General features: G+C 40.0%; 1 protein-coding gene across 3 annotated transcripts; it reads left to right on the top strand.

Moving 5' to 3' along the window:
- Positions 1 to 1,318: 1,318 nt before the first annotated feature.
- LOC121187084 (vascular endothelial zinc finger 1-like) lies at positions 1,319 to 19,385 on the top strand. 3 transcript variants are annotated; one of them, XM_041046185.1, is made up of 7 exons: positions 1,319 to 1,423; positions 6,962 to 7,716; positions 8,854 to 8,923; positions 9,228 to 9,396; positions 12,144 to 12,185; positions 12,887 to 12,952; positions 13,143 to 19,385. In XM_041046185.1, exons 1-7 carry the CDS (start codon positions 1,391 to 1,393, stop codon positions 13,508 to 13,510), a joined length of 1,503 nt encoding a protein of 500 aa, XP_040902119.1. In that variant the 5' UTR covers positions 1,319 to 1,390; the 3' UTR covers positions 13,511 to 19,385. The 3 variants fall into 3 exon arrangements, with proteins under 3 accessions (XP_040902119.1, XP_040902120.1, XP_040902122.1); XM_041046186.1 differs by lacking the exon at positions 12,887 to 12,952; XM_041046188.1 differs by lacking the exons at positions 12,144 to 12,185; positions 12,887 to 12,952.
- Positions 19,386 to 20,061: the final 676 nt, after the last annotated feature.

The raw sequence follows: 20,061 nt of genomic DNA, 5'->3' as shown, positions 1-20,061 counted from the left end.
CCCTAAATAGCTGCTCATCAATGGTGAGCATTAGGCGGTGGGGCGGCAGTGCACCCACACTGTCCTGATGACAGCTAGCTTGGGCAGCTAGCCTAGGCAGACACACAAAACTCACTCACCTAGACTGCTGGGGGACTTCCCATGATCCTCTGCACACATCTTCTCTTCTCTCCTCAGACCCACTCTCACATTTATTAGCCTTTATTACATGCCATTAACTCTGTGTCCTCGCTCTCCCATAGGCCTGTGCTTGTTTCTCTCTTGTCTCTCTTTCTCTGTACCATTCTGCAGGTATCTCTGGCTCCGGAGCTGCATGTTCTCTGTCTGTTGCCACTGTTTATTGTCTACCTTTATCCCTTTCTAACACATTACTGTGCTTAATGTTCCACTCTGCTTCAGATAAATGTTGGATTAATATTCTATTCCAACTGTAATGTAAATAATTACCAATCATGACAGCTTTTTTGCTTCTGTGCTCTGTTTCCTATCATAACTGTAATTTGCTGAGCACACAGTATCCACTAACTGTTCTGTAATCTGAATGCTGGCCCTCTAACACTGTCCACTGCCAGTCCTGTTTGTATCATGTTTTATATGTTTAATGTCCTTCTCCTTCTCTTCTCCATTCCCAGCTATCTTCCTCCTTTTCCTCCTTTCACCCAGCCCGGCCATCAGCAGGAGGGTCCCCCATATGAGTCAGGTTCTGCTCAAGGTTTCTTCCTGTTAAAAGGATTTTTTTCTTGCCACTGTCCGTGCTTGCTCTGGGGTCAGGCTCTGGGTCTCTGTAAAGCGCTTTGAGACAATTTTGATTGTGGAAGGTGCTATATAAATAAAATTGAATTGAAAAAAATTTAATCGATGGAGAAAAAAAATAATTTTTAAGTAAACATTTAACTTTGTAACAGTTCATAAACAAACATGAAAGCTTTATTTACCTAAACCTAAGGGCTATTACCTGTACACCTGTTCCTCTAAGCAAGTGCCTGAGGTGTACAACAACACGTTTGGAGATGAAACCGATATTTCTTTAGATTTTACTATCTTCATTAAATATAAAGTACGTTTAAAGGTATTTCTGAAGACAGATTTGATCACCTTTATTTTAGTACACAATGAGACTATGTCTGTCTCTATCATTATTTTTTATGAAAACATGCTTACGTTATTTCTTATATTTAACTGAATCGAAAGTTACAAAAACAAAACATTGTCTGACAACAGTGTCTCTTGAAAGAGGTTTGTAATGCTACGGGAGTCCACACGTCCTAAAAAAAAAGTCCTCTGGACTTGGTTTAGCCCTGGGGGTTACAGGAAGTTATAGCTGCCATGTTTAGCTGCTTTGTTGTAGATTCCTTGTAGGTTTCCTGCAGATTTTAGCCCAAGTGTTGCAATGGAACCGAGCTGGAGTACGTTTTTATTTCAAGTAAGTGGCACCGTAGAACAGTAGTCTGAGAAACTGCATAAACGTTTTCGAAATGGCGTAAATGTTGTTAGCCAAATATGTTATATCACTTTCTGAAATGAATCAGAGTTAGCCAAGCAAAACAAAGGTGGTAGCGTTAGCCTGCTTGCTAGCTCTGCTGTGTGGGTTGCTGTAGCAAACTGCTAAACAGCTTGATCGAACCCGAGACCTCCGGCTGTGTCTGGTTCAACAGAGACTCTCCAAGGACGCATCTGTGGTGTTGCTTAAATTATCTGAACTCTGTCTCGTATCGTAGTGTGATGTTTGTCTCAGTTTGCACAAAATCACCATGGAGCTAATTTTTGTTGCCACTGCAGTTGATGCGCGCGCTAGCAAATTAGCTAGTAGGTCGACCTATTGCTATTGCATGTAGGTATGCTAAGCTAATTGGCTAACGGGTTAGCTAACCACAGCAATCCTCGCCACAGGACAGATAACGATAATAGATGGGCAGTGATTTATTGAGACGTTCAACCATAATTATGTCAATGAAGCAAGGAAATCGAATGATTTTTTTTAATCAACGTTAATGTTACACCCGGTCGTTAACAAGTTGTTAGCCAAAGCTAACGCTATATATTGAAGGCTGCCTAGCACGCGGACAGCAGTGATTAAGCCAGACGTAAGACTCCAAACTTTACTATTTTAACGCAAATCTATGGTCACGGAGCGCAAACAAGAAAGTAACGAAAAATAAACCTGTTGCTTTTTGCTGGACACTTAAACTTCTATACGCCAACCACCACGTAACTTTAAAGTATTAACATGGCCTTTTGTTTTGAAAAATACAATGTTACGTGTGCAACTTCTTTTTGGGACATTCCTAAATCGTGGGAAGGCTCATTAGTTTGACACATCTGTACACTAGGTACATTTAGTTCGCTTATCCATATATAACACTGCCTCTCGGTGGGTGTGCAAGTAACGCTGTGTACATTTTTGGAGCTGAGATTCTATGAAGAAAAGGCCTACAAAGAACAGTAGTTAATCTACTCAACTGTATGCAAAGTGCATTAGAAAACTTTAAATAATTAACATTAAATGGGTCAGTAAATCAACGTGAATGGACTTTTGGTCCTGCTCCTGACATACAGTTGCAGCTTGTATGTCTCCATTCAGTGTTAACTGTTTTTCCGCTTATTTACACTAGAGGATAACTTAATATATCTACAGCACCTCAGAGGCTTTGAACAGTACAAGAGTATCTATTGTTCTATCGCCAACTGACCACAAAATTTGTTTCTAGTTTAAATTTGCCAGCACATGCCAAAACTCAACACATTTGTGGTACTACAAAATATGATATTATTATGGCAGCATGCAGAAATTGCATTCCCTGGAGGGCAGAAACATCTTAATCGTTAGAATAGTTTCTCCTGCTCTCTGTAAATTGAGAAATTAAATCCTCCTAATGATGGCAATAAACTGAAATACATATACACAGTAGTTCCAGAAAAATAATCTTTATATATATATCCAGTTCTTAATCAATCCATCACTTGGACATATTGTAGTAAATGCTACAATCCCTATGAACCTCATCAATGCTGGCTCTCTGAGTTCTACCAGATAGTGCAATGTTTGATTGCTGCAGTGATAAATAAAACACTGCACCAGAGGCCCTGAACTGATCCAGAACTGCTGCAGGATTAACTGTATTAATTAAAATTACTGAATTTATACAGTGACCTGTATCAACTTAACATTTAGCCTAACTGTACCAGTGGCATTATTGGCATGGCGGAATGTAATTTGGTGGGAATGGATGTTTCTTACTGCAGTGGTCTATGGAACTCACAGGTTATCTCTCTCTTAAAGTTGTTTTGTGCATCATCTTAAAGGCTTTTACAGGGCCTGACATCAGATTTTTGACATGGCTACTACTATGACTAAAAATGTAGCACGTGTTAAAAATTACTATCTTCTGTTTTTGCTTGGTGATGCATTAAGTGGGGGAAATTGCAGTTGGTGAAATAACTAGTTTTTCTAAGCCTGGTCACATTTGTAATTTGTTAGTTGTGTTAGATCAGAGCTGTTGTTGTTTGGGAGATGTCGTAAGTAAGGTAAGGCAGAAAAGGACTCTGATTTTGAGATGGTCAAAGAGTATGGCAGGAGCTTAATATGATGTGTTCAGATACCAAAATTTGATGCCCTTTGTGCTGCATTAGGCTGGTATTTTGAGAGTATTTTTCCCATTGTCACTATTGTTTCAGCTTTCTAACTCATCCTCTTTTTTCCATTAAAGTATTTTTTAAATTATTATGTGTGTATGGGTGTACTGGAAAACAGGTTCACACAGTCCATAGACATTCACAGCAGTAGATCTCATGAAGCTTCAGTTGCCATGGTATTTGTCATACTTAAAGCAAAATCACCATGTGTGTAGGCTGCCTTGCACCACTGCTAAAGCAATGAAGCTGTTAGTGGTTAGTATTTGTGACAGTTTGGTTGTATGGCAAACATGGCCAGAATACCTGCAGCTGGTGTGTAGGAGACAAGGGCTTCGTTCAGACCTGGCAATAACATGCATCTCAGGTGGTTCAGTCACAAGTGGACAGCTCTAAGCACATCAGTTCACACCTGATTCATACCAAATACATCTTAGTGTGCATCTTGAGTTACCACTTATGATCACATCTCATCTCACCTCACCGCTGTATATACAAATAAACATGTACATTGATTCTGTTTGCAAAGACCTGAATTGTTGCTTTTATACTGGTGGGAGGTAGCAGTACACCTGCTGTGCGTAGTCCACTGCAAAGTAAAAGAAGAAGAAGAAATCAAAACAACACAGACTGCGTCTATATTTTTGGCGTGTTCCAGGCAAACCAAATTCCTCAAGAGGTTTGACACACACTTTTCAGATGTTGTGGACAAAGCCAGCCCACAGGGTTTACATGACTTGTATTATGTTTACAAACGCGTGCGTACATCCGCTTACACAGAGGATGTCAGTTGAGTAAGCAGCCCTTCAGTGTGACCCAGGACATATTTGCATTTACACACCTAAAAGAACGTCGCCTTACGTGGCCCAGACCGCCTCTGAATGTGGTCTGAGTGATCAGATCTCAAACGTGTCCACAATGCATCATGGGTGCATTCACACCTGTACTCCACATATGATTGGATCACCCAAGAAGCATGTTAATGCCAGGTCTGAACAGGGCCAACTAGACTATGAGGTGGCGTATTATTTAGTGTCCACTTGGTTCACGTCATGTGATGAAGCATCTAATTAGGCAACTTTAAAAACAACTTCACTTATTGTTATTGTAGGTGTTGTTGCAATGGGGTTGCTATTGCTGTCTGGCATTGGTACAGTGGGAACTGCTTCACAAATGTTGGCCACATTGTAATTAAAAAGATATTTTTTAGAGTAGTGATGATTTCCATTTTGTACCTTGTTATATTTGTAAGAAACATATTTGGAAATATTATTATCTAAGCAGTATTTCACTAGGAAGCAGACAAAATCTTGTTTAAACAAGAAATTGTAAACCAATTTTGTTTTTAGTCATAATTGTTGTCATCTGAGGTTTGTATAGAGACAATTGAAAGGCATTATATATAACAGCATTGCTCAGAGACAGATTTGTTGACATAATCCCTCTGTGTCAAATGGGACTCTGTCATGCTGAATCCATCATGAATCCATACCCAGCCTTGCAGTGGAAAAAAATAATGAGGCAAGTAGGTTTATTTGTACTATTTCTTGTTAATTTCCATGCTCCAAACTCTTTTTCAGTAGTATTATCTTGGAGGGGACCTCACCCTTCACAGCAGATTTGTATCAAAATCATCAGAGCAGCGTGATAGAACAGCAGGCTGCTCTCCCTTTTCTTGCTGAGAAAGAGGGTGCATTTGGCCGTCTCAGACTTGCATACACATATGCTAGGAGAAATGCTAATTGCAGTAATGATTCTTGTCTGAGTACTGCTACAGTGTGGCGGATATAAAAGCGACTCGACAACCTGTGACGGCCCCCAGCTCTCTCCACCACGCTTAAAACACATACTGTGGCCGCCTGTGCTAAGTAGGGATGTTGTCGGCAGCTGAATGCCCCCCCCCCCTTCCATGGGCCATAAGTGCATCAGCGCTTGGATTTGTGTCGTCCATAAAAGAGCACAGTGGGGAAAAAAGCAGCACTTGGGATCCTGGCCCCCACAGACCACATCCCCCCTCCTGACGGACCGTGTTGGGATGCTTGGCTGAACCTGAAAAAGCCATGGGTCAGGTCTTTAACCCTGCCCAATGGTGATCACAGAATAGAACAAGGCTGTCTCAATCGCCAGGCTCTGGGCTGACCTGTTGTAAAGTTGCTGGTTACAATGTGAATCTCTGCTTTCTTCCTGGCCAAAATATTCATACAGGCCCCCGCCTTCTGTTCGTCCTATCCAACTGGGGATCTGCCATGACCAATCGGACAATGCCTGCCAGCAGCTGCAGACTTAAGATGTCCTCCCTACACAGTTTTTTTTTGTGAAACTGCTGTTGGGTTGCGTTTTCTTTGCCTGACATTGCTTTATTTATTCGAGTAGCACATTTCTCAGTTCTTTATTGTCTACATCATTTTTTTTGGCTTTTCAGACTTTCAGATGCATCATTTTCTAATAAGGATGGTGGAGCAAAACACCTGCTCCACCATCCTTTCTCAAACCAGTTTAGTTGTCGTTTAGAGTAACTGTAGAGGTGTGACCCTACAATGAATCTGATTCTGAACTGCTTACTCTGGGTTAAGACTTGTTACTGTCACATTAATGTTTACAAGAAGACCTGTTAGATGCCTTTCACATTTAATATAGTCCAGTTCAACATGCAGGTTACTACATGCTTTTATGTTGGGTTATCTGGGTAGTACGTTTAAGCATTTACTGTCTCTTCAAAAATATAACTGATACTTTATCCTCTCACTTTGCTAATTTTGATTTACTAACATATCCCGGTATGGACATAGTATTTTCCGTGCAATTATTTTAGCCAGTACCAAGTACAGTCTGATATTTACATACATACCTGCATAATAAAGCTGCGCTGTGCAAAGCCTAAGGTTGATTTTCAATCAGATTGAGAAAGAAACAGCTCAGCATCAAGAAAATAAAGCTGGGCTGGGCAGTGTATCGACTTTTCAAGGTATATTTATATAGAAACTGAACAGCATGCACATCAGTCACACACCACACTCCTCACCACTACAAGTAAATTCTCAACCTGTGAAAAACAGGTTTTTGTTATAGTGCCTATGACATCTCACATTTGGCTTTAACTTACAACTGAAAATTTAGTCCACCTTGTAGAAGAAAACACACACACACATACACATATATAGAGTGAAATGTGATTTTTTTTTTTTATTTAGTCCATATTGCCCAGCCCTAAGGTATACAAAATATTTCTGCTGTTCTGATTGCCAGTATTAAACACGCTGCAACAGTCGCATAACCTTTTATATGTGGTCTAAGGATGTTAATTAATTTGGCTCTCTATTTCTCATTACAGCAGGCCAACGAGGCTCTGCATCACCAGCACCAAGTGGCTGGGAACAGTCTCTTGCCTTTGCTCAATTCTGGAGCGGAGCCACCTGATCAGAAACCAGTGCTGCCCATTCCCTTGGACCAGAAACCCCCTGTCAGTGCTGCAGAACTTCTTAAAGACAATGTGGCCAGTGGGACTGGGGGAGGAGGTGGTGGTGGGCCTCCTGTGGCTGTGGTCAAAAAAGAACCTAAATCAAAGACGCCCTTCATCTGTGGCTACTGCAACAAGGCTTTCCGAGACAGCTACCACTTGCGGCGTCATGAGTCTTGCCACACCGGCATCAAGATGGTTTCACGGCCTAAGAAGACACAAACAGCCCCTACCATGGTGCCACTCATATCCACTGTACCGCGTGAGAATAGCGCGAACCCATCATACATTACTACTGTAGCCGGTATCTTGACTACAGCCACCACGTCAACATCCACAGGCACTAGTATCATGACCCCAATGCAACACCAACAGCAGCAGACCATCCCTAAGAAGCCCCCCAAGCCAGTGAAAAAGAATCACGGCTGCGACATGTGTGGTAAAGCCTTCAGAGATGTGTATCACCTCAACCGCCACAAGCTGTCGCACTCTGATGAGAAGCCGTTTGAGTGTCCCATCTGCCAGCAGAGGTTCAAGAGGAAGGATCGTATGACATACCATGTCCGCTCACATGATGGTGGTGTTCACAAGCCTTACATCTGTTCTGTCTGTGGGAAGGGCTTCTCCAGGTATGTGGACATAATTTCTAAACTCTCTGAGTGGTAAATGGAAACACTTTTACACTTTAGGGCACTTGTTAAAAAAATTGCTCTTTCCAGTGTTAGACAGATGGAGTTAGGCAGTTATTTTATAGTTGGTTGAAAAAGCAGTGCTTGATAGTTAATGTTTTTCAAAAATGAAAAATGAAATAAAAAATAAGGATAGCCCAATCAAGTTTTTTTTGTGAGTTCGATTCCAGTCTGATACTTAAATTTATGTAAAAGCTGATTAAATTTGCATTTGACACATTGAAATAACAGCCTACTTATATGAAATGATTGAGAGTTTAATTGGAAAAAGGTGATGGATTATCCTGTTAATGGAAGCAGTAGAACACTCAGTCCAGTTCCAATTGTACAGTTGTGTTATAGAATGTCTTCTCTCACTAAAGATCTTTGGTTGAAAACAATCAACAGCCGGCAGAGGGCACTATTAACTAGTTATTCACGGAATTCTTTTTAGTTTTAACCACTGAAAGCTGGCTAAAACTCTGTCATTTTATTTTGCCAATCAAAACTAGGATTCATTCCGTCATTTGCACTGGCATGCACAAATATATTTTGACATTCATGTAAGCAAAAATACTCTCAGTCCTGTCATAAAGGAGATCAGTGCTGCAACACACAGTAGAGTACAGTGAAGAAAGAACTGGATTTTTATTAAGTTTATCAAAAATACATCCTTTAAAATACTCCCAGATTGGTCCTGATTGTTAATTTTAGGATTGGACTCGAGACAGCTCTATTAGAAAAAGAAAGTAAAGCAAAACTGCAAGCTGAACGGAGCTGAGCATCGTTTTTCCTTTTAATGACTATTATGTCCACTTATAACCATGATTGACAAAAGGCAGGCATAACATAATTACACAGGGCGTTCATTCTAACTAATGTAGAATTGTATTAGTAATATGTGTAAACTTAAAGGGATTCATAGTGTGCCTGGGTGCATTCAGCAATTCACTTGCAATGAAGTTAGAATCTTTTTGTGTCATTTCTGCTGTGTTACCCAGACTTAATCAGTTACGTGAATGGAATGATCCAACTAGTAAGACTAAACCTAAATGGATTTTAATTTTTCATTCTTTTTTTTTTCATCTCACTTTGCAGACCTGATCACCTAAGCTGTCATGTCAAGCATGTCCATTCCTCAGAAAGGCCATTCAAGTGCCAAGTAACGGTAAGAGTCATGACTCAATCTCCTCTCTGCAATATTGCTTTCACATTTGCTCTGTTTAGACTTATTAATACCCACAGTAACATCACTGAGAACTCTAAAGACCAGATAAGATTAGACATTAGGTGCCACCCGGAAGCTATTACTTTGACAGCCTAGATACTGTTTCTATAGGTATTAGTCTTCTTGCGAATTTCACAGTACAGATCTCTGCTCCAAGGAAATGAATGAGTTCCTCATGCTTCTAAACAAACATGTTCCTCAGGTGTTCAGAGAAAAAAGAAACAATATTTTCTTTCTTTCTCAGGCCTGTACCTCCGCCTTCGCTACCAAAGACCGTCTGCGCTCCCACATGATCAGGCATGAAGGCAAAGTGACCTGCAACATCTGTGGCAAAATGCTAAGTGCTGCCTACATCACAAGTCACCTCAAGACCCATGGCCAGGCCAGCTTCAGCAACCCATGTAACAATAAAGGTAGGCCACCTTTTTGTCTTCCTTCACTTCTCTTAAAGCTCCACATAGCTGTTCCTGCTTCTTCATTTTAACGGTTCCACAGTATCCAACTTTAAACTGTGATGAAAACATAACCTGCCACGCATATGTAAACGTCCCAAAGGCCTTTAACATATCTGATACATAATTTGTCATGATACGGATAAGGATTTCTGTTAAAACCCCCTCATCCAGCGATGATTTAATGTACAGTGGAACTGAACTGCAGACTACCACTTCTTCAGTTGTTGACTCAGAAGTCAGCCCTTCTTCATATCATTTGCATTTTTAGGAAAATGGGCATCTCAGTTATTTTTAACGGCATGATGACCTTTCCAATTGCAAGGTTGCTGATTCAGATGAATATTACATTAAGACCACTGGCTTATATTCCTTTGAATGATGTCGAACAAATGTGGCAGTAAGAATGAAGAGACAACGAAACAAAATGATGTCTTTTGATTTAATTACTGGCATTGTTTTTTTTTTTTAATGCGTCTGTCTGAACACTGCCTTAGTTTTAGCCGTAATCGAACTGATACCCATGCTCCAAGGGACCAGTTAGTGAGCATTTTAAATCAAATCTTGAACTTGATGTACTGTTCTCAGTGTACCTTTGATTCATATAAATATGTCAATTTTGATGTGTTGCTAGCGCGATGATAGTTTCCAGTCCTACTCTGATTTGAAAGTATACTACAGACCAGGAATGGAAAAGTAACTGTCTACTACCTGACTTGTATTAGAACATTGATTTTTTTTTTTTTTTCTTTAACTGGGGGAACAGCTCCTGTGCTTCCTATTGCTACTGGTATCAGTATGTTCACATAAGATCAGTCCATGACTCCTGTTGATGGAGAAATCCCAATAAGCCTGCATCTCATCTGACATTTGCAGTCAGTGCCATTTAACACAAACTGTGTAAATTACACCAGCATTAAAAATTGTTTGAAGTGAAGTGTATTAGACCATTAGATCACACACTGTACTGACAAACAAACATGATAGTATATAATAAATAATATATATATTATATTATATAATCTCATTTCTTGTTAAATTTGCTGTTGGTGTTGCTCCTCTGGTGGGATTACCTGTCCATGCTTACTTTTAAAACAGCTGTCTTTTGGTCTTGGTTGGTCTGAATAATGAATAATAAAGAAGCTCCCCCTGATGGGGTATTCATATTCAAAAATATTGCAAATGGGTCTATAACCATCCTGACTACTGAGTACCTCATCTTTGCTAGATTTCCGATGCACAGTTCACATGAAACTATTTAAAGAACAAAAAAAAAACACTCACATTATACAAATAGGTGTGAGAGAAAAATCAAACATTTGTAAACCTAAATTCTCTAAATTCATCATTATACACTAGGGTTAAATTACTCATGTGGAGCCTGTGAGAACAGTTTTATAATATCTTCTGTGGCTCTGGGGTTTTGTCAAATCACCATGGGGTGTGACTCTACACATTTATGACTGCATTAATTAAGCCTGCATTACAAACTGCGTTACAATCCTGACTACAAGTCAAACTATCTTGAACTTTGCCGCTCTGATCATGACCATTCTTTTTTATGCCTCTTTCGGTGACGGCCATGGCTGAAGGCATTATGTGTATGATGGTTCATACATCCCTCCGTCCCATTCTCGAGAACGTGATATCTCAGGAACGCCTTCAGGGAATTTCTTCAAAATTTGGCAGAAACATTCACTTGGACTCTAGGATGAACTGATTACATTTTGGTGGTCAAAGGTCACTGCAACCTCATGTCTGTTCCATTCTTGTGAACACGATATCTCAGCAATTATCATTGCATGAGGAACAAACATCCACTTGGACGTTTATACAGTTAATCCCTTTTATCAAATACCTTCAGAGATCTGGACAGACATGGACGTAAACTGTAACTTGACTGGTTGGTGGAGGCATACAACTGCGAAAGGGTAATTTTAGTGTAAATTTGTCTTTTGTGTAATGTAAATGTAAACTAATTCATTTGGTGAGTATAGTCTGTGTTTTTTGTGTAGTCAAACATAGAGCTGTGTCGATAAAATTGATTCTCCTGTTCTCATTTTATTTTGGAAAGATCGATTCGTACGTGCTCGCGTACGAACTCTCGTCATCGAATTCACACATGCGCGCGTGGTGTGAAGTTACCAAACAATGAACATGGCGTCAGACAGTACGCAGTGTTTACTGTCCCACGTAATTTAGTAATGCCCAAGTTTGCACTTTTTTATTTTTAACGTTAACTAAGCATTGCTTACTGTCCGACGATGTTCATTGTTTGGTAGCTTCACACCATGCGCACGTGCGTGAATTCGATGACGCGAATTCGTACATGAGCGCATACGAATCAATCCTTACAAAATAAAATGAGAATAGGAGAATCAATTTTATCGACACAGCTCTAGTCAAACATCCCTTTGAAGCATAATAGAGTTTAATAAAACATCCTTCACTAAATTCAAACATTTTAATGTCCCAAATGCTTTTAATCATAAATTGATTAGAGTATTTGTTTGGCATTCTGACCTTGGTTTCAGAGATAATTATCAAAGAAAAGAAACAGTTTTTGTTTATCTGACACCACTAAAAACTGTGAAGCCCCATGCTCGACCCACATACATACAACTTGACCATGCCAACTGTTAAAGATGACTCCCAGCACTGCTGCCCTCTGCTCTTGTAACCCCATATGTGTCTGTATTTCTGAATAGGCATAAGTGACTGGCAGTGGAACCACTCAGGGCCACGAAAAGGTAATCACGTAGTTAGTAGCAGAAACCCCTTGACACTCAATTACAACCTCTACAAATCTGCAAAACACAAGTGGCCAGTTTTTCTTCACGTTGTACCATGTCATTCAAATACAGAAGCAGTTCTTTTCTCTGAAGACTGGTGTAATTAAGGTTCTTCTGTTTTGAAAATGTAGAGTTTTGCTAATGTAAGGTTAAATTTCATGAAGCAGGATCAGTAGATCATTTAAATTAACCACAAACTGGACCATAACACTTAGGCTAGATCCACACTACCTGACCGATCATTAGATGCCATATTGCATTACCCAACTGTCATTTCTGTCTCGACTTTGACATGATTTGTAAAATAGCCTTTTAAATCCACTTGCTATTGTGAACTACCAGTTATAATAGCAAACATGTCTGATAAAGATTGGGATTTCCCACTTGAGATTGGATCGGAAATGCTCTAGCAGTGAGCTGACTATTTCACTGCGTGGGTGAAACAAGTTGACAGTGACCCTTTGATGTGCTGGCCCTGAACTCATCTGAGATGGTCAGACTGACAGTCCTGCAGAGTAGTGTGAATCCAGCCTTAGGTATACACAGATCTTATGATGTCCTTGATAATGTGTTACTGTTTAAAATTAAAATCTGAATTAAAGCAAATAGACAGTTAGCTGGTTAGTCTATTGATCCTGCTTTTTGAATTTACCCCTCAGGTGAGTTGACGGTAGGAGAGATTTTAAATAACTCCTTCCAAGTCCTAATTGACAACTCTCACAAAGGTAGGTTTCTTCAACAATATTACCACTGTTGACATAATGTATTAATGATGTATTGACATTTTCAGTGACCCTGCTAAACAGCCAAGGAACTGAGAAGGCTGTTGGCTTTCCTTTTTTGGAGGGGTAATATATTTCTGTAAGGTCAACCAGCCCTAAATTTATTTTTCTGTCTTTTTTTTTTTAAACACAGATGCCAACAGTGTAAACAACAACTCGGCCACCACAACGCCAGTCACCAACTCTGCAGCCATCACTTCAGCTATGAACCGCGGTGGCAATGCCAGCAACCCCGTCACAATCGCTGCCCAGATGAACATCGCCACCAGCACGGTCAACATCACATCACCGGTCAACCTGCAGCACCCTGTCACCATAACTGGCCCCGTGAACCTGGCCTCTGTCAACATCCCTACAACGGCACACATGAATATTGCCCACCCAGTTGCTATCACCACTCCCATGCCCATGAATATCACTGGGCCACTCAACATTGCCATGAGGCCCATGGAGAGCATGCCTTTTCTATCCCAAGTTCTGCCTTCATCCCCCCCATGGTAGAACCTTTTTAGCCTATGTAACAGCAGAAAATGTTTTAACTGCCTGATAATAGATGACCCTGTCAAATCCTTATAAAACGGCCGGCTCACTGGGTTGATACTGTATTAAATTTGAAAAGGCGATAACTAATGTAATACAGCCACATAGATAGTAACCAGTGGTTGTTTTCAGGAATCATTATGGCATAATTTGTCATTTGTTTGTATTCATAGTCATTGTAGAGCTGTCATTGCGTGATCTAAGTATGGAACCCATGTGCGTCATGTATGGTCATGTGATGACAGGTGATTATACGGAGTGGAGTGGAAGATTGTAAGCCCTTTGTCTGTTCAAAGATGGTCTTTAGAACCAGATATGATTGGTCTCCACTCTCCATCTGCTGATCTGATCTATTATACACAGTTGAAAGCTATAAAAAAAGTTGTATTTCATCAGACTACTTTCGCCAAAGGCAAGAGTAGCTTGTCAGGCTCAGATAAACATCAAGTTTGTTACCTCTTGACTGCCTGAATTACCTGAATGGTGTCACAGGTGGCAGAGCATTTTAGATAACTTCACATGCCAGTATGACATGACCTCAATGGGATACAGTTACTCTCTGTAAATATTGACCATTTTATACCAAAGATTTTCTAAGTATAGTGTTTCCCAGTATAGTGAAATTATATATTTTTAAAGATAAACGGAAAACCTTTAAACAGCATTTAGACCATCAAGGGACAGAAATTTTTCTTTAGAAACCCAGAGTAATGATATTATTCAGGCACCCACCCCTCATTCCCCTTTGTACTATCACCACTGGGACTGTGAGGGGAGGGGTGGCATGGACACCCTGTCTGACTAATTTTACAGTGGAAGCCAGCATGTACTGGTGCTTACTGAATTTATGTTCAAATGTTGCATCTTTCCCAACAGCCATTATAGCAATAATAGTGCTGGGTTTTTTTTTTGGAGCATTTTCATATTCGGTTATATGTATATTTATGTTAAATTTTTCATTACTGGCAGTTAATCATGATCAGATTTCATACTTTCAAACCAAAAAGAGTACTTTCCTCCACTTTGACAAGGTTTAAATTCTTGGGCAGTTATTACATTTTCAGCTGCTATGTGTTCACCCATATTTTGTTTTTATATTTATCCCTTGCTTACCCCTTTTTACAAACTTGGGCAGTTTGTTTTTCTACGACAGATAGGTGGGGGTTAGTCTGCTCATTGCAGCAGTATGCTGTGGAGAGTCCAACCCTCTTAGGGCCCTTTTTTTTGAAACTCTTTCATTTCTGTTTAGCCACTGAGGACAATGTTGGTCTTGAAAAGTGACCAGTTGAAAGTGATTTCTTCAGCTGGGCGTCTGAGTTCAAACATGAGTGATGCGTGATACCTTACTATACCTTAGACATTAACAACTCCTTAAATGGTAGTGTATTGCCAGAGTTGTTCTTAAATGCTTCTTCTTGAGGCAAATTTTGTTTCATATTCTTTTTTTCCTATTGTTATTTTAGTGGACTTATCAGTATTTAATAGTTAATGTATTTTAAAGTTCAAGTACAAAAAAAAAAACAAAGCTTCCATTATGGGGGAGGGTGAATGATGTTTTGGAATTCACTGATGGTTCAGAGGTTGTTTAGATCCATCAACCATCAACTCCCCCATGTCTGTATTTTAAAATTGCTGGAAACCAGTCACTCCTCACTGCTGGATATTCTACACAAGTTTATCTGTGACATTTGTTTGGATTTTTTTAATGTATTTATATCAGGACATGACAGCTAAGAGGAAATGTCTCGTAGTGAAAGCATGTCCCCTAGGTTTTGCCCTTAAAATGGCAGTATTATCAAAGTCAGATGATTTTAAATTTTGATTACTGAGGACTTTTTAACTGTAGAGGTCAAAAGAGCTACACAGTGGCTCGCTAGACTCTGTGCTACAAAAGCAGTCCTGAAGTTACCCATTGTGGTATGTTCAGTTGGGTAGATTGTTTACTTTAGCAGTTATAGGATCCCATCACTGTCAAACTCAGGAAGGTTACTGAGAATAGTCTTTTAAAACCATGTTCAATTTACACACTGACCATTTCTTTGTAAATATGAAACACTATTTTATTGCCTTTTACCTGTGGTAGAGTGAACCTCTCTGCTTACCACAGGCTAGCAATGCAAGAACTATATCACCACTTATGTGGCCGTCCATCCAGGAGAGGACAGAGAAATGAGCAGAGTAGTGAAAGGAGAAGACTGGTGTCATTTTCTTTTTATTATCAACAAATCCCATAAAAAGACCAACAATTAATCAATTTAAAAGGAACCATCTGTTACAGCTTGATATAGCTAATGCTTCCAATGCCATGGAACATCATTGCTGTCCAAAAACTATTACAAACACATGCAGGAGCCGTACCACTGAATTGGTTGACACACTTCTTCAATGAGATGAACACTGAGTGTAGTTTATTCCCCTTAGATTGTCAAACTAACAAAGCAGTGAAAAGCCAGAACTGCTTGCAAGCGCATGCCATCTGCTCCCCACGGTGCTACTCTTCAGAGACTAAAAATTATGCCACCCGGTTATTCTACGATACACACTGGCCATGTGATTGTTATTGAAGGAACATGTCATACAGTGCAGCAGTGTGGCTCTTGTTTGCATTTTTATTAGTTTTAGAAAAACTGAGTTCTGTGGCATGGTGTTAGCAATATCAGACTGTAGCAACACAGACCTGTCAGCAGGATAAACTCATCCTTGGTTAGAGCGCCTTCATGGAAATGGTCAGTTATCATAAAGAGACAAAATAATACCAGCCTTGTCCTTTTTAATCTGAATTTTCTCTGTAGGTCTCACTTGCATAGCTCATTGTTTATTTGTAATTGTTGTTTTTTTTTTTTTTTCCTGGCAATTTATCTTTACTGGAAAATTGAGGCTGTGATCACAAAGGAGGTGTTGTTTTCCCGCTCAGAGCTCAGGTGTACCTGAAAAAGAGCAAGATGCCAGAGTGTGGCACTAGCATTATTCATGTTGCCAGGGGACACAGAGGCTGACAACTTGCAACCATGTTCATATGACAAGTAAATATGTAACCTTGCCACTACAAGTCACAGCTGCACAGAGATCCTGTGTGGGTGTTTGCATACATGGTGCTGCATAAATGAGTGCATGCAACAGTTCTTTTTTCATTCACCCTTTCCATGTGCTAATGGGTGTTTTTGGTTTGAGCATCATCGGGACTGTGAACCACTTAACTTTGTCAGTGGCAACAAACGACTGGACCAGAATAAGGCCATCATTCAAACATACAGGGCTGCACTCAGTATATGAATTTGGGAGACACTGGATGGGTTTGGCCATTGTAAAATCACCAGTCCTGTTACATTATGATGCCTATTACTACAACACATTTGTGATGCACAAAGGCAAATATCAGACAGCAATATGAATTCCTCCCACTCCCACTTGTTTGTTGAGACAAAGCAGTCTTGTCAGTCTCCTCCATAATGGTCTTATTGGGCTGTGGTGCAGCAAATACGTGGATTCATCGTACATTAAGCTGAAACAAATAGGGTCCTGAATTGATGGCAGTGCAGAGCCTAATGTCAGAGCAGATGGTCTTCAGTTCACCTGTTTAGTTCCTCCCACAGCCTTAGGTGTGTCTGTCTAGTCTGGATGCCATGAACCGTACCAATGGGAGTAACTGCTCACACTTTTGAGACAGTCTCTCCTGAGAGACATTCACAGTGTCTCACTTGGTAGTTCACAGGAAAACTGACAGGCCTCCACACACCTGTCCAGTCAGTGGAAAAAGTGGGCGTGATTGTTGGATTGTCTGTTTTGGAAACTTTACGCAAATTGTCAGGTGCAGCCTCTCCAGATTCTGTCATGAGAAAGGAGTTTTCAGATGCTGTTACACGATCGGATAAACACTTTATTTGAAGCACACTGAGTCTTTAATTGGAAGTTCATTAACCTTTAAAGAGAAGGAGGAATAATCAGTGGAGTCAGTGGAGAGGAAGGAGAAAAATTGCAGCAAAAAGTGAATCATATCTTCCATTAGATCTGCCTAGAGTCCCCATATGAGAGTGACATGGCTGAAGGTGAGACTTGTTGAGCTTGCACACATTCACAACGACTGAACGGTTTAAAGGACATGCTAGGTCCAGAATTACACTTGGATAAAGATGTGGGCTTGTCATTGCCAAGCCCATGGATAGTGACTGAACAAAGGAGCAAGCATGTTAACAAGTTTCTTTTGTGATCTCAGCCCCAACCGTTTCCTGCACCAGGCTCGCATACTGTCCCACACAGTTCCCTGGCTGTGTGCGCACGTGTGTGAATTAGTTTGTAGATGTGAAGCCTATTTGTAGTTAGGGGCCTTTTTTAGTGCAGGAACTTTGAAGCACTTGCAGCAAACTGTAGGATGTGCACACTACAGAAGAGTGGTACTTAACAAGGGCATTTCAGTTTGATGAAATGAGAATGAATGATTGGTGTTTGTTTTACAGTTCATCTGGCCACATCTGCATTTTGGCAGCCCAGATGTTTGGCCCATTAATTTCATTGTATGCATGCCAACTGTGTCCACCAAGGGAAATGCTCTAATGTGGATTGGCATTATGATCTTGGAAATTGATTCTTTTCCCATCTTTGTTTTATTCTTTTTCCAATGTTGCATGTGGATGACTGAGCTTGTCCAGAGTAGGTTTGAGTTCAACAACCATTATTAGAAGGCTAGTGACTTTTTATGAAAACAAAACACTAAAAAAAAATTAGGATGAAAGGAAGTGTGTGATGTCATTTGTCCTTCTCCAGTGGCCGTAAACAAGTGTGCCTGAAATACTTTGCAAGACTTTTCCACACGTTGATGCTTCCTCCTCTAGATGTGCTGTGTGATGGAAAGTTTTGTGAAGGAAGCCTTCATCAGTTCAGACGGCCGAGAGCCCCACAGGTCTGGCAACCAAACTATGTGATTAGCTTTTTGTTTTTAAACCTAATGATTGTGAAGTAATCATACTATACTTCAGGAACAACCTTGAAACATGAATTGAGATCTTTATTTAAGTCAAGGTCACTCCAACCTAATGTGAAAGACAAAACATTTATTTGGCCAAATAATGATTTGGATGATGATTTTTATTTTTTATTTTCTGTGAAGTTTGTATGATGAATTTGGCAGATGTGAAGGCAAATGAATGTATATCTTTGTACAAACCATTTAGTTCAGAGGACATGTTAGTTATGACAGACACATGCAAGAAAAAAAATAACCTTTTATAAATCTTTTTGTATTAGAACATTAACAATGGTAATTTTTGTATATACGAAGGCTAGGCTTTCTGATTAGCAGAAAGGTAAAACATTCCTACATTTTTTTTAAATGTATGTCCATTGAGAATAATTATGTAAACATATGCGCAATGTTTTATGTGCCTTTTATTTGGGTTTGTCTAAATAAAAGAAAACAATAAAACATGATTGTGGACTGTCCATGCTGAGTGCCACAGAGGAAAGTCAGTACTGTCCATCTCACCTGAATCTCCAGATTGACCTACCTACGCCACCCTCCTGTACTCAAGACACTTGCCTAGATCAGGAGGGACATGCTTTTTTTGTTTTTAGTTTCTTTTCCTAGCTTTATTTGAGGTTTCCAGGAGGCTGAGACGGTTGTGAAGTCCCCGGTGTTTATGGGTGTTTCTGATCTCCAGGCTCCTCAGTGTCTTCATCGGCTCACTGGCTCACAGTTGGCCTGCTCATGATGAAAGTGCCTCTGTGACTTTGCTTATCGGAGTGGACTGTGGGGGATTTTGTGCCAAATCATGGTCTGTATGTGACGACAAAAACATTTCAGTGTTTTTTTCATTCTTTAACTATTAAACTTGGAAAATGTTATGGGCTGTGTGAAGCGTGTCTTTGTTGAACATTCAGTCGTTAACTGACTTCTGAATGAGTAAGAACCCAGCTTTCTGTCGTACTACACATGTATTTTCTACACTATACTGCCAAAAATATGTGGACAACAGTGCACAAAGACTCAAGTGTCCTTCTGGAGCTGTTTGTCCTGATTTGGTTTAGATCCTTAGATCCAGGGAAATACCTGCAGCCAGCTTCAAAAATCTGGAGGAAAGGCTGTAAGCAGAAGAGAGGGGTCTGTTAGACTGATGACACATTTAGTGGACCATATCCACAACCATGATTTGAGTCTGGCTTGTTCTAACAAGATATATACTGTGGTAAACTGTACTAATGAATAACATTCAGATATGTGTTAATTATGCTGAATTTGTTATATCCCCCAGGATCCCTGACAGACTGGTTCACTGTAACTGCAGTTTCTACACAATTAGTCCATTACTGCAGCTCATGGAAACCAGAGGCAACATTTTCAATATACATAACATCTTTTTAGGCAACATAAGATGATGACTGTCATGTAATATTCTATACAGTTTCACAGTGTCCCTACCTCTGCCTGATTTAGAATAAAATATGAAAATGCCCCACCAAAGTTAATTAACTTTCAGTAAATGACAGCATACTTAACACCTTTCTCAGCCAGACTTTAT

Source organism: Toxotes jaculatrix, chromosome 9 (assembly GCF_017976425.1).
Source record: "Toxotes jaculatrix isolate fToxJac2 chromosome 9, fToxJac2.pri, whole genome shotgun sequence".
NCBI lineage: Eukaryota > Metazoa > Chordata > Actinopteri > Toxotidae > Toxotes > Toxotes jaculatrix.
This window is presented reverse-complemented; position numbering and strand designations above follow the sequence as displayed.